The 14331-nt window shown below is 42.6% G+C and overlaps 1 protein-coding gene across 4 annotated transcripts in view; it reads right to left on the reverse strand.

Moving 5' to 3' along the window:
- Positions 1-14331, reverse strand: part of NALCN (sodium leak channel, non-selective) — a 319112-nt gene that overhangs the window by 120388 nt on the left and 184393 nt on the right. For all 4 annotated transcript variants that reach the window (XM_045978577.1, XM_045978576.1, XM_045978575.1 and 1 more), the window contains one exon: positions 11186-11323. In XM_045978577.1, the coding sequence (XP_045834533.1) occupies positions 11186-11323 (138 nt within the window). The remainder of the gene's footprint in view (positions 1-11185; positions 11324-14331) is intronic.

Here is a 14331-nt window from a genome sequence, read left to right on the forward strand (position 1 = left end):
GCAGTTGACTGGGCCCCATCCATGTGTCAGAGGCTGCCTGGTCAGGAGCACGGACACGGTATTGGGCCCACCGCTATGAGTTCACAGTCAAATTGAGCCGTCGTCGGTTGGTGGCCTGGCAGAAGGAGCATCGTGGTGGGAGACCTAAGTTTGGGGCCCTTGTCTGTGACCTATCACGGATAATAACAACAATAGCTCAGGGAACTGCAACTATCCCTTTTTTCCATTTAACCCTGTGGCGTGTGGCACAGCCTGCATGAAAATACACAGACATAAATTTAGATAGGAGAGACTAAAATAATTTTCTTGATTTTTCTACAAATGAATTTAATTTAGTCCATAAACTCTCCGTTTGTTTGCTGGCTGAAAACTGAATCTTGCTATATCAATTCAATTCAGTCCTTTCAAACTCAGTTACATTTGAATAAATGCTCCTTTTGCTGGTGTAAGGTCAAGGGCATGCTTCTCATCAGCCTCTGGTTCCCTGTGGCCATGGGGCCTGTCCTCTGTTCCTCCACCAGGGGCAGCTATGGGTGCTTGTTTGGGGGCCTCTGGTGAGTTGATCACTGTCTCAGCTCCTGTAGCTCCTGATAAGGTCTGATTCTCAGTGACATCCTCTGTGTTAGTTTCCTAGGGCTGCTGTGACATATGGCATTAGAGTGGTGGCTGGAAACAATAGAAATGTACCCCTTGATGGTTCTGGAGGCCAGTTGTCCAAAATCACGTTGTCCGCTGGACCACACTCCTTCAAGAGGCTCCAGGGGAGGATGGACCTTGCCTCCTTCCTTTGTCCAAGGGCCCCGGGTGGTCGTTAGCACGGGGCGGCATCACTCCATCTTCTGCCTCTGTGTTCATGTGGTCTTCTCTTTCTTCCTCTGTCTTGTCCTCATCCATTTCTTACAAGGATACTTGTCATTGGATGTAGGGCTCCCCTGGATAAGCCAGGGTCTCTCATTTCAAGAACTTTAGTTTAATGACATCTGCCAAGACCCTTATTCCTAGGAAGGTCCCATTCCTAGGTGTGGGAGTTAAGACGTGGACACCTCTTTTGGGGGTTCCCATTCAAGCCCCTCTACTCTCCATCTGGTCTCTAGCCTGGGCCGTTGTTCTCACACTAGTGTTGTTCCTACACACTGGTTCTCAGCTCTCAGGAAGTCGGGAGGTTCCGCCGTTCCAGGTGGGAACCGACAGAAACTTGTTCTTGGGGCTCTCTCACGCCTCCTTCTCGTCTCAGACTTCCCAGTCCTCCAACTCTGTGCAGGCCGTCCTCATCCACGCGGGGCCTCCAGCGAGGCAACCTCCCCTCAAGTTCTGATGAGAAGTAAGGCCATGTCGTGGGTGTGGAACACAGCCGGGTTGGCACCAGCACCGAGGGTGGCTTCCGCCCGACCATGGAGGCAGCAACCCCCAACCCCCAACCTGCCTCCCTCAAGCTCCATCCTGGAGAACGTTGTTTCCTCCTAGACAAGAGGAACGTGAGAGGAAATTGGAGCCGGGCTTTGAGAGGGAGGCTCGCAGAAGTATGTAGACTGACGACTGAACACTAAACCCAACCAGAGTATCACACGGTCAGCTCTGGGCCATCTGAGCATTGAGATTTCTGAGAGCTGACAGGGGCCAACGGCCGGAGCGTGTCTTCTGATCGCTACTTACTGAAGATCGCAAGGCACTGATGAATCCAACCTTGTGCCACCAAGATATCAAGACACCAAGGAGAAAGATGATGTTGGCAGGAAGAGAATTATGAGGAAGGATTTTCAGGTGGCATGTGTGAAGACAAGGTCTTGGGAGCATGTGGCTTATCAGGGGCCTGGTGAGTGGTTAAGTACCACAGAGCACCGCTGCCAGAGGCCACAGAGGGAGGACAGGGGGGTGGCAGTTTGCCCAGATACCACCAATGGAGGCTGGGAGGTGTGACAGGAGGTTGTAATGATCACTAAGTGATGACATTAGCTTCCCCTCTGTTACCTTTTTTCCTTTCAAATGTAATTTTTTTTGCATAATGTAGTTATTTTAAATTGGCTCATTGGCACAGTGACTAGACAGTATAAAGTACAGTTTGACAAAGGGCTATTAAATACATAAGGTTTTGTTACTTGAAAAAAAAACCTGTCACTTTATATATTCTTCCAGGAGGAGAGAGAAAAGCTCCCCTCAGAGCAGGACAGAGAGATGGCCGTGATTTCTCCTTCTTGTACACACAGGAGCTGAGTTTTCAGGGTAGAGAAAAGGTGAGACTCAAAAAGGAGAAGCTTCGGCTTTGCCGGGAGAAATGATGAAGGCGCTGCGTGGTTTGAAAGCCCCATGTCTACAGAATGAAGCAGCTGGGAAGGGATCTGGGCAACACAGTCATGAATAATGGGAGAGAATTTAAAGTCTGCTTTCAAAAATCATTAAACTTGAGTTCACTCAGCAAATATCCTTGGCTGTTTCGGCGGCATGGCTTCATGAACCTGACGGTGTGACGGCACCCACAGAAACCACCTTTAAAAACCTGTGGGCAGCCTGGGCTTCCTCCCGGAACCCCATTTGGATGTGGACTCTGAGCCGGGTCCCTGTCGCCGAGCGTTGGGATATGGAGGCGACCGAAGTCTGGCTTTGATGGCCTGTTTGGAATGGAAGTAGAAGGTGCGAGAGAGGCAGGATTCGCTGCGGTGGTTGCAAGGAGGTGAGAATTACTTTGCAGTTCTGTCTCAGACTCTGACAGGGCGGCCATGACCGCTGCGATAAAGGAACAGAAGTGAAGGGACGTTGACAGCTCCGCCGCCGTCAGATTTAATGTACTTTTCGCCAAAGAGACATTCTTTGCCTGCAGACCCGGGGCTGCGCACGGCTGGGCGGAGGATGCAAGCTGGTCTGGGTGTCGGCCACTCCTCCCCACCAGAAGTCACAGGAGTGGGGGGCAAGTCCTCATTCTGGAAGCAAGTACTGTTCCCGGATTTTCTCAGTGTTTTGTTTTGTTTTCCCCATTTGTCTGCTCTGTTTTTATAGAAAGCCAAGGTAATGCTCATGAACGAAGATTCTTTTTTTGTTTGTTTGTTTTGTTTTGTTTTTAAGATTTTTTTATTTGTTTATTTGACAGATCACAGGTAGGCAGAGAGGCAGGCAGAGAGAGGAGGAGGTAGGCTCCCCGTTGAGCAGAGAGCCCGATGTGGGGCTCGATCCCAGGACCCCGGGATCATGTCCTGAGCCGAAGGCAGAGGCTTTAACCACAGAGCCACGCCCATGAACGAAGATTCTTAACCCAAGACCCTGACGTCTGAGCCTCACCTTCACTGTTTACCTACAGGTGTCACAGCTGCTGTGCCTAAAGGTTTTCTATTATCATTACGTGTGGTTCACGGGTTTATATTAAGACGTTATTGATATAATAAATATTTTTTTATAATTTTTTAAAGACTTTATTTATTTGACAGACAGGGATCACAAGTAGGCAGAGAAGCAGGCAGAGAGAGAGAAGGAAGCAAGCTCCCCGCTGAGCAGAGAGCCCGATGTGGGGCTCGATCCCAGGACCCTGGGATCCTGACCTGAGCTACCCAGGTGCCCCATAATAAATATTTTTTACAGGGACCCACCACATAGCATCACAAGAGCTTCACCATTTCCACGGAACGCTTTTACCCTTACACTTGGCCAATTCTAAATTATGCTCTGCTTTATTTTTTTTAACATTTAGATTTACATAACATGTGAATTTATAATGTGGCACAGAATACTACATCACAATGATGCATTTTCAGGGGAGAAAGAGGCTAATGGTCCAGCCCTTCATTTCCTCTTGAGCTTTGTTAAGACACACTTACGCTTTCAACACAGTGGTGTTTAATTTGTGCAATGCTTAAAAAAAAATCATATATACACATATATATGTTATATATATATTTATACTTTGGTTAGTGTCTACTTTTAACAGGTCTATAACATTCCATTGTATTAATATGCAGCCCAAGTATTCTACTATGTAATAGACAACTGATGTACTCTATCTACTTCCTTATTTTATGAGCAATATTGATACATTATGAATCATCCATTTCAGTGAAAAGGTGTAGAATAACTATATCAGAGGTACCTAATTCCTCTAGTTTGCTCAGATCATAACGTCTATTCTCAAGATATTTTTAGCCTTGATAATGCAGATAATGCACTTAGTGGGGAAAATGCCACATGTCAAGTCTCTGGAAACCTGGCAAATCTCGTTCCTAGAACGTTTACGAATGACATTCCAAAATATCAGCAGAATTCGGACCTTCCAGCTTAGAGGATTTCGGGGGATCTGTTTCCAGGTTTGATATGGTTCCTGCCTCACTGTCTTAATAGGTGTTCAGCCACCACAAAATCTTAAAAGCCCGCTTCCCTTCTCTGACTCCTCGTCTCACTCCACACACTCTACCGAAAAAGTCAGATTCTCCTGAGCTAAGAATTTGCGAGACATTTGGTATGTTTTAAGTTTTATTCTGTCAGGGGTGCCTGGGTGGCTCAGTGGGTTAAAGCCTCCGCCTTCGGCTCAGGTCATGATCTCAGGGTCCTGGGATCAAGCCCCGCATTGGGCTCTCTGCTCCGCGGAGAGCCTGCTTCCTCCCCTCTCTCTGCCTACCTCTCTGCCTAGTTGTGATCTCTGTCTGTCAAATAAATAAAATATTTAAAAAAAAAGAGTTTTATTCTGTCAACCACAGACAATTATCTGTCTTCCTTTTACCCAGAACACATTCCGGCACGGTTCGGTAGACTACAGAACGCAGAAGCAGGTGTGTTCCCCGTCTCATTATTCCTTCCAGTTTTGTTGGGATGTGACCGCTCATCCTCTCTACCTAACACTCAACGTTTGCGTCCGCATGACTCAGACTGTTGAAAGTCACAGTTTATTGTGGAAGACAGTGGTCTTACCATTTGAGAAGAGGTTTTCTTGACTGAGAATCTCTACCTCTATTTTTTCATTCTCTCGAACTCTGCGTACAGTCACGTCCTTATTCTGCATACGCCTCCCCTTCCCACTTTTTCTTTAAAGTTTACTTTTACTACTTTCTTTCCCTCACGATACCGCTTAACGACAGCCCGTTAGTGGAAATGTCACCTTTAATCTTATTTCCCTCTCTCCAGTGAACTTCATTAATAATTCCTTTTTAAAAATGATTTTCAAGCATGCAGTAGAAGCACAGCAGGCATCTGGTCAACACCCTGTAAGCCGGACTTTTTCTTTTTCCTTCTTACCACTTCGAATCACACCATTCTGTTGTCTTGAGAGCTGTGGTTGGAAACAATCTCACTTTTTACACAGGTCAACAAAAAGTCAAATGTAATCAGAGCAATGTAAAATGGGATGTGTTCAACACAGATGCACTTTTAAATGAATTCTAGAAAATCAAGTTATTTAATTCACGCTTCGGGAGCCCATTTTTGTCAGCAAAATATGACTATCCGCAGAAAGCTGTCGCCACAGAAGCAAAATCAAGAGATTGCTGTGTTAATTTAGGCACTTCAAAGGTAACAAAAAGACTATCCACAATGAACGCTTAATTACATTTTCTCTCTTTCAGTATTCACATCACAGGGCTTTCCTTTGAAACAATAATAAATGGAAAAACACTGAGGGGGAAAAAAATAGAGTCTTTCAACTGGATAAGTAAGTCTTCCACAGTCCTTATCCCCTAATCATTGGCAAAAGTAGGGGAAAAGACGAATTTCCCAAGCACTCGGCAAACTGCAATCAGTCGGGACAGAATACACAATACATACCTGGCGATGAGAGAGACGTTTTATAGAGACAATAGATAATGGTTATGAATATGCATTTGCTAGACACTTAAGCTTGATTTTCATTGTGGGCTGACAAATTGGTGTCCCCAGGGGGCGATGGAATAGCCTGCTGTTTTTTATTTCAGAACCAAACTGCAGCCAAACGTTGTTTTTTTTTTTTTTCCTTGTTTTGCTGCTTGGCATATGCCTGTCCTTGAAAAGACTCAATCAGGAACTCCCTGGGTTGTGCGGCCCCACTGGGCCGGCGTGGATAAAAAACAAAGCAGAGAGCTTGTGTATTTATGTGGACGTCCCCCCCACCCCCACCCCGTGATTGGCTTAAAATACTTTGTAGTATTTTGCAAAAGGAAGCATACAATTTAAGAAAAATGCCCATTTTAATGAAGTTCAAGCCTAAAGACAGGCTTATGGAATGGAGATTTTAACTTCTAGGTGTTCAGTTTTTAAGGGACTATGGTGCGTCTGTCTCAGAGGCTGAAGGCCTCCATCCACATACTGACCTGTCAATCCACAAACCGTCTCCAGCTGTTTTACCATCAATATTTTAACCGTTTCAGATCAGGCAGGGCTGGATGACTGAGAATCAGACATTTGTTTAGGTGGCACGGAGCCCACAGCAAACCACAGCCTTCTATCCCTTGCGTCATGAGGTCTTGAATGACAGGTTTTATTGGTTGGTTGGTTGGTTGGTTTATTTGTGTTTTTTGGTCCTACTTCTGTACCAGTTGTAGGCTCAGAAAGGCAGGGATTAAGCTCTTGCCCAATCTGGCCAGGAAGTAGGTTGGTACTTAGACCAGGAGCTAAGATTCAGGAAAACTGGGTGCAATCAGAAGGAGCTAACTTGATGGACCCCATCACAGTGCCTGTGGGTTGGAGGGTATCAGGAAAAGCCAAGCAACTGCCGGTCACGCTCCAGGCAAAATCTCCAGTGAGCTGGGGAAGTGACAAGTCTTTTTGGGCAGCATAGTCTGGAAGCGGAACTATGAGATTTCATTTAGTTGTATGAGGTATTTTCTTTCACTGAATTAATTAGTTCTCATTAAAAAAACACTCATAAATATAACAGTCTGAGCTACACGTTCGGCTTGAGATGTCACAATCAGGGAACCTGACCAAAATCTCAGAACATAAAAAACTTCACATAAATCTGGCTGAGAAAAACCAATTTGAGCTTCATTGCAACAGTGTATTTTAACTGGCTCACGCTACATACAAACAGTATGTTAGGATTACTTAAAGACCTAATGCTGGAAGGCAGAGATTTAAAATGATTAGAAGACAGAGGAGAGTATTTTTATTGCCTCAGGGTGCGAAAGAGTTTCTTAAGCATGAGTCCGGTACAAATATTGACCATAAGTGAAAAAAAGATCATCTTGAGCATGTCAAAATGCAATGCCAAAAGCCCTCACGGACACTTTGAAATAAAAGGCTGCCTCAGAGAGGAGATTTGCAACACCTATGGGATTGCCAACACTATGGGATTACTGTCCAGAGGCTAGGTACCACTCCAACAAATGCATTTTAAAAGGACAAACTAACCTTTAGGAAAACAGGTAAAGCTCACAGTACAATTGCGAGAATCACGAAGATGGCCAGTAAGTTCATGAAGAAGTGCCCCCTTATTAACAACTACTGAAATGCAAAAATGCAAACTTAAGGCCAAGTGATATTACCAACCAACTCATGAGACTGTCAAAATCTTCAGTCTAACAGTATCAACTAGAAGTGAGAACACAACACGGGGATTTTCAGCACTTGAGGGGGTGAATTAGTGCCGCTTGCCCGAGAACAGGGGTCGGCAAATAGAAGGCCCAGACAGTAAATATTTTAGGCTGAGAGGGCCAAGAGACAACACTGATGATATTCTGTGCATACTTATATATTAATTTAAAAATGCACAAACCATTCTTGGCTCACAAGCTGTATAAAGAAAGCCTGTGGACCAGATTTGAAATACGGGCTCACAGTCCATGCTACAGAGCCCTCTGGGCAGGATCGAAAGTCCTGAACTCTACCTTCCCTGCATAGATCCTAGAGAAACTCTCACACAAGTGGACACAACGTACAAACGTATTAGTTGCAACACTATGAGAGCAGAACATTCCACTGGGAGGGGCTGATAAACAAATATGGCGTAGTCCGTTATATTCCGTATATTCCTGACTATATAGAATAATGACCGGATGAACTTTATATGCATTAAGAATAAAAGATTGCAAAGACAGTCTTTGGTGACAAACGTAACTGAGAATGTACGTAGAATTGGATACCATTTATTCTGAAAATTGTCGCTACTAATGATCTTAAGGAGGAAAACAACGATCAGATATAAATCAGGTCAGCATGGTGTGCGGTCATAGTAGGGAGAAAAGTGTGCAAGGACACCAGGGGTGGCCATCGGAGCACTGGGGCAGAGCCTTCTCAAACTAGAAAATTAATATGAATCTTACAAACTAATGGTATAAAATGTTTGTAGATCATAACCTTAAATTTAAGGCACTATCTGTTTTTAATGGACTCATATATATGTGAGAGACTACTGCACTTCATTGGTTTTTAAAGACACTCATTTATTTTCACATTTTAACAACTCTGAAACTGGCGTGTGCCTTATCATCTATGTGTATGATTTAATGGTTGTTTGTGCTAATATTAAACCAAATAAGTCTTCCTATAGTTATTAGCATGTTAAATTCAGTAAAATACGATTTAAAACTGGAAGATGGGTTCAGACCAAAGGCATCCTAGTCGTTGTCTGGAAGAAGAGGTGTGGGAAAAGGAGGAAAGGTTAAGGCAATGAAGGAATCAGTCCAGGAAGGGGCAGGAATGACATTTAAGATTGATCAATAATACTTTAGTTCTATAAATCACAAGCATCTGAACCAATATAATAAATTTTTAGCATTTATTAAGGCATGTTTTTAAATGCACACACCATGTTATTTAAACTCAGGGTTGGAGATGGTTGTGATCACCCTCACATTCCATGGCTAAAGCATCCTCAAAACTACAGCTCACATGGAGAGGGCAATTGTAGAAAGTAGGCGTGTGGGGCATTATTGTCCTCACTTTCAGATACAACATGACAGAGATCTTAGGGAAGTTGTTTACTTCTTCCAAAGCCACTCATCTTGGACCAGCAGACTAGAGCCTGAACCTAGACCTTGAACTCTCCAGCTGTGGAGTAGCTGTTCTCCACCTTATTTCCCCAAGTGCCCTGATTGCTTTCCAGATTTGGAAAAGATTATGAATAAAAGAAGACATTATTTCAATTTATAGCTTTAACTTAGAACCTCCTTTTCGAAATCATGATGGAAAAATTACAATAAAATTTGGGGCAGATACTTGACTCAGTAAAATGAAAAGGCAGAATTAAGTATGGGTTTTCCAGATGTGCTCTGCAGATTCCTAGGAGCACAGGCGAGCCCTTGGGAGCCCTTGGAAATACTTCAGTGTCCCACTGTCAATGCTATGGTTTTGGCCCCATTAGGAAAACTGAGACTGCCCAAGAAGTCAACGCACCAGATTTAATATTTTATTTCATTGTATTAATGATCTCTGTAGAAGTTCACTTGAAAAAATATTACTTTGGTAAACGGCTTACTAGGCTGAATCATTTTTCTTCTTGCTTTCCTATTGTGTGAGATTCTCACTAAAGAATTAAATCTATGTGAAAAATCTGCCATGGGAATAGCAAACTAGTATATTGTTTTAATAGAAAAAAATTAGATAGATTATTACCATTCACGAATGATTTCAATCATCTCTCTCCTACCTTGAACCAATGACCAATAGTCTCCAAGCTATTCTATAGTTGTAAAGGAACTTAAACACAAAGTAGATGCTTAATAAAACAGTTGAATTCATAAGTGAGTGAATGAATGAGTAAATGAGTGAATGAATTAATGTCAGAGACTTAAAGGTCTGGAAGGGAGGATGAAAAGTGCTCAGGGCCACGTGTCATGCAGGACGGGCAGATTTCACTGTGGAAGCCGGGTGTCCGTTTCCCCTGCTGAATGTTCTTTCCTTTTGTGCATATTTTAAAAGTCACCCTATGCAAAAAAAAATGCCAAAACTGCTTCCATGTGATTCTACTGCTTGAACCTAGAACCTTACACCTCATAACCATGTGTCCACACACACTGCTTGATGGCTGTGTCTCAGTTTTTAAAGAAAGGCTCTGCTTATAGCAAATGCAACCTTGAACACATCTAGTCTCTGAAGCACTTACAGGGTTCATATTTAGAATTGGAAGGGACCTTTGCACTCACTTGAAATCTGTTTTATTTTAGGGACTCTTGGGCAGAGCTTGACTCCAGGAAGACATTTTCAGGGACAGTGGAGACATCGCCATCTAAGCAAACAGCAAGATGGCTGAATGACCACAGGCTGTGAGACCAGGAAGACATGGGAACATTCTGGCTCCAGCATTTACACTCTATCTGGTACTGGGCAAATTTCTTAACTCTTCTGAGCCTCAGTTTCATCATCCGTAAAGCGGGAGCATTACCTACCTTGGTTGTTCCAAATATTAAGAATAAAATTATAAAATATTTTGCTTTTCAATAAACAATAGCAGGGTTTTTTTGTTTGGTTGGTTTTTTTGTTTTTTAAATTTCATGAATTTCTGATAAAGGAAACATTTTGGGTTCTTACCTTGGAACTTCTAACATAATAGAGCTTACGTTTGCTTCTTAATTACATACACTTTCATTGTAAGGAGAAAAGACCTAAGGATCACATTAAAAGACCTGAGAATCATAGCCCTTCATACATCAAGGCCACATTTCACATTTTTCTTCTTTCTGTTTAATAGAAGTGCATTGAAAAGAAAAAAATCTGCTGTGTGACAGAAGTCAATTCTTCCTGGGTTTTAGTATTTAATTTTCATGATGCTTTCTATAATATTTGAAGCTCTGAGTTTTAACTTCTCTCATGCGTTTCTTTCCATTAGAGTCCCAAAACACTGAGTTCAATTCTCACTGTACCCTGAGACCTTCGCCTTGTCTTCAGTTTAGTCTCAGCTTGGAAAAGGAAGTGACACTGAAGATCTTGTCTCTACATGATAAATGACAATAACGGCAGCAATCCTAATAATGTAGCCCAGCTTGGTTCTTAGATCATGGAGAGCGGGAATGCTTAGAGATGGGGAAACAGGAACGCGAAGGCAGGATTCCCATTTTGTCTCGTCTTGTTTTCCCTCATGCGGACACTTGTATCTGATGGAGACCCCTTACTCAGATACGAAATCTAGTTCTTCCAGGAGCTCAATTCATAGGAATTGAGACAGGAAGGGACCTCATCTGGTCCGACTATGTACCTGGGTTCTCTGGCTTTTGTTCCAAAATGGAAAGTAGGCCCCCGACACCCGTTGATGGTCATCCCACTACGGTTCTAAGACAGAAGTGAAATGAAATGCTAAACTCACCAGAGTGGCAAAGAGATGGTACAGAATGAAATAGATGGCCACCACAGGTGCCCACATGTGGCCCACAGCATGCAGGGTTTGGTCCATCACGTCCACCCATCCTTCCTGGGTGAGGATCTGGAACATGGACATAAATGCCTGCAGAGGAAGACAACGGAGGTGTGAGACGCCTGCTCGGGCACGCGCGTGGTTTAAAGCTGGTGTTCGGTGGGAAAGGACTCTGGTGTCAACATTATTCATTTTTACTCGATCGGATCGGAGGAAGAACAGCCTTAATGCAACAGATGGGGAAAAGCTGAGAACTAAAGATCCGAAAAGCCCGATATCTAACTTTTCAGTGTGGAAAACTAAAATATCACCCTGTGTTAAAATTAGCCTTGTGGGTGGGAAAACACTGTTGAGTAAATTTTTTAAAAAACCAGGACCTCTTTTTATTTGACTTTCTTTTTATTCTCTATAAGCAAGCTAAGATTGAACATTTCCAACAGATACTGTATTTTTATTTTGCTAAGTGCAACTTATTTTTTTTTAAAGATTTTATTTATTTATTTGACAGAGAGAGATCACAAGTAGGCAGAGAGGCAAGCAGAGAGAGTGAGAGGGAAGCAGGCTCCCTGCCGAGCAGAGAGCCCAATGCGGGACTCGATCCCAGGACCCTGAGATCATGACCTGAGCCGAAGGCAGTGGCCTAAACCACTGAGCCACCCAGGCGCCCGAATTGCATTTGATTATCTAAAGACATATGAGAATAATAGCCTTAATTTTACTTTTATAGTACCCATTTATCAAATTATTTCAGTTATATTAAAAACCTGAGACTCCTTAAGAAAGAAATCTTTCTTTCTTTCTTTCTTTCCTCCTTTCTTTCTTCCTTCCTTTCTCTCTCTTTCTTTCTTTCCTCCCTCCCTTCTTTCTTTCTTAATGGGGGAGGGGGTAAAGCGGGAGAGGGAGAGAGAGAATCTCAAGCAAGCTCCACACTCAGTGTGAAGCCCGACAGAGCTTGATCTCACGACCCTGAGGTCATGACCTGAGCTGAAATCAAGAGTCAGAGACTTAACCAACAGAGCCACTCAGATGTCCCAAGAAAGAAATATTTCTAAATGATACTGCCATACTGAGCAACTTAATAGAGACAAACACATTTTTCATGATTTTTTTCTTTTATTTTCAAGGTACAGAGTCAAGACCATGAAAGAGGCCAAGACCTGAATAAATAAATAAATTGATACATACATACATACATAATAGAGCATTCCAACAGAATCCAGCCAAGCTAAACGACCCATACTTTCTCTGCCAAGATCTTTGCTTAGTTCTATTCTTACAAGTTTTTCTTATTAAATATTGGGTTATATGTACAGCTCTGATTCGTGGATCTTGTATCCATTAATGGTCAATAAAGATTTCTTAATGAGGATTTATGATGATGACGATGTCTGGGAAAAGTGATAATTGGAATCTAGTGACTCATTAAAAATGTTTTTATAGGCTTTAGTAAAATGAAGATGTAAACTGGGCTCTCAGATCCCAGGAAATAAGGTCCACGGTAATACAAAGACCAACAGGGCCCTGTAACCCTGAAAGGATCTTAGAGACAAAATGGACACTGCAGATAAACTACTCTCATTCTTTGTTTTTGAAAACAAGGAAAATGAGGCTTAAAGATGAGAAGTGATTAGCCCAAGGTCACTCTACTAATGTGTAACACTAACAAGTCATACCAAGTCCCTATGACTCCAAAGTAAATTCTTTTCCAAGCACCGCATTCTGTGTTCAGTGAGGTCTTGAATCTGCTACTTTCCAGGCTGAATCCCACACAGTAAGCTCTCTTAGCAGTTTGTTTTGCTAGGAACACTCAAGCCAACTGTTGTAGAAGAGGACACTAAATGTCTGACACATAGTGGACCCGCTTGAGCAAAGGAGTGATTCATTGCTAAATGATTCTTGTACCAGGAGATACGATTTTCTGCTTATCCTTTGTCTACGTGTGAAACACTTAACATCTCCTTGAGTTAGTTTTTCTATAATCTCATTACCCTACAGTGTACCTTGTTCGTGAAAGTCCGAAGTATGCTGTTACTGATGCTTGAACTCAGCATTGTCAAGGACAATATAAAACCTTCCCTGCCAGGGTGCCCAAGAGAATATTAGCTCTAACTCATCCTAAAAATGCTTCAGAAGACTTTGCAACACATCATTTAGCTTCATAAGTATGCCAACACTTATCATTGAGGGCAATTATTTTTTTTCTGTATTTTTTTTTCTGTCGAGTATTTATTACATCCAAAGACAAGGAACACAGGTTCCAAAGATGATTCACATAAAAATACCAGACTTCAACGAAGATGTCACCAGTGTGAAATTGTGTGTACATCCTAGAGAGTCAACAGCAATAGGGGAAGATCGAAACACCCACCAGTATAAAGAGAAGTTTACCCAACAAGGATTTCTTTCCCCCCAAATGACAGGCAAGCTTGTGATTAAATCCAACATTTTTTCTTAGTACTGAGAAACCAAAAAATGCAGGTGTACCCTTCAACTGCCTTGGGCACCAACCAAATTAATTTGTTTTCACCCACTGCATTAGCTTTCATGAATGCTCAGCTATTAGGCATTCAGTAAATGCTTGGGAACGCGGAGTTATGGGATTGTAACCTGTTGCTGGCAGATCAGCAATGTGGGCAAGAACACTGGGGTTCTCTTCTACTCTTTTCAGAGTCTCAGAAGAAAAAAATAATCTCATTTCTGCACAGTTTAGCCACCTGTAAGATGCTGTGAATTGTATCTGAAAGCAATGCTTTGTTACAATGCGTGTGTTTCTAGCTGCTTACGTGGATAAACAATGAAAAGGAGGGCCATGAAATACATCTATCACAGGCTGAAGACTAATTTGTGCCTTGCCTGAAGGCTGCTATGTCAGTTCCGTTGAAATTTTATCCAGAAATCTAGACCCCGATGACTGAGATGTAACTCAAGGACACTTACATTATGTCACACAGTGTGACACACCGAATGTGTGTCCCTTGAAGGTCTTCTTAGCTTACTTATTTAAACATGGATTGTTAGCAGTTTCTTGGGGCTTGAGGTGTCAGGGATTGAGATGAGGAAGACGCAGTTTCTTCTACTAAGAAATTTATAATTAAGAG

Source organism: Meles meles, chromosome 14 (genome assembly GCF_922984935.1).
Source record: "Meles meles chromosome 14, mMelMel3.1 paternal haplotype, whole genome shotgun sequence".
NCBI classification, from domain to species: domain Eukaryota; kingdom Metazoa; phylum Chordata; class Mammalia; order Carnivora; family Mustelidae; genus Meles; species Meles meles.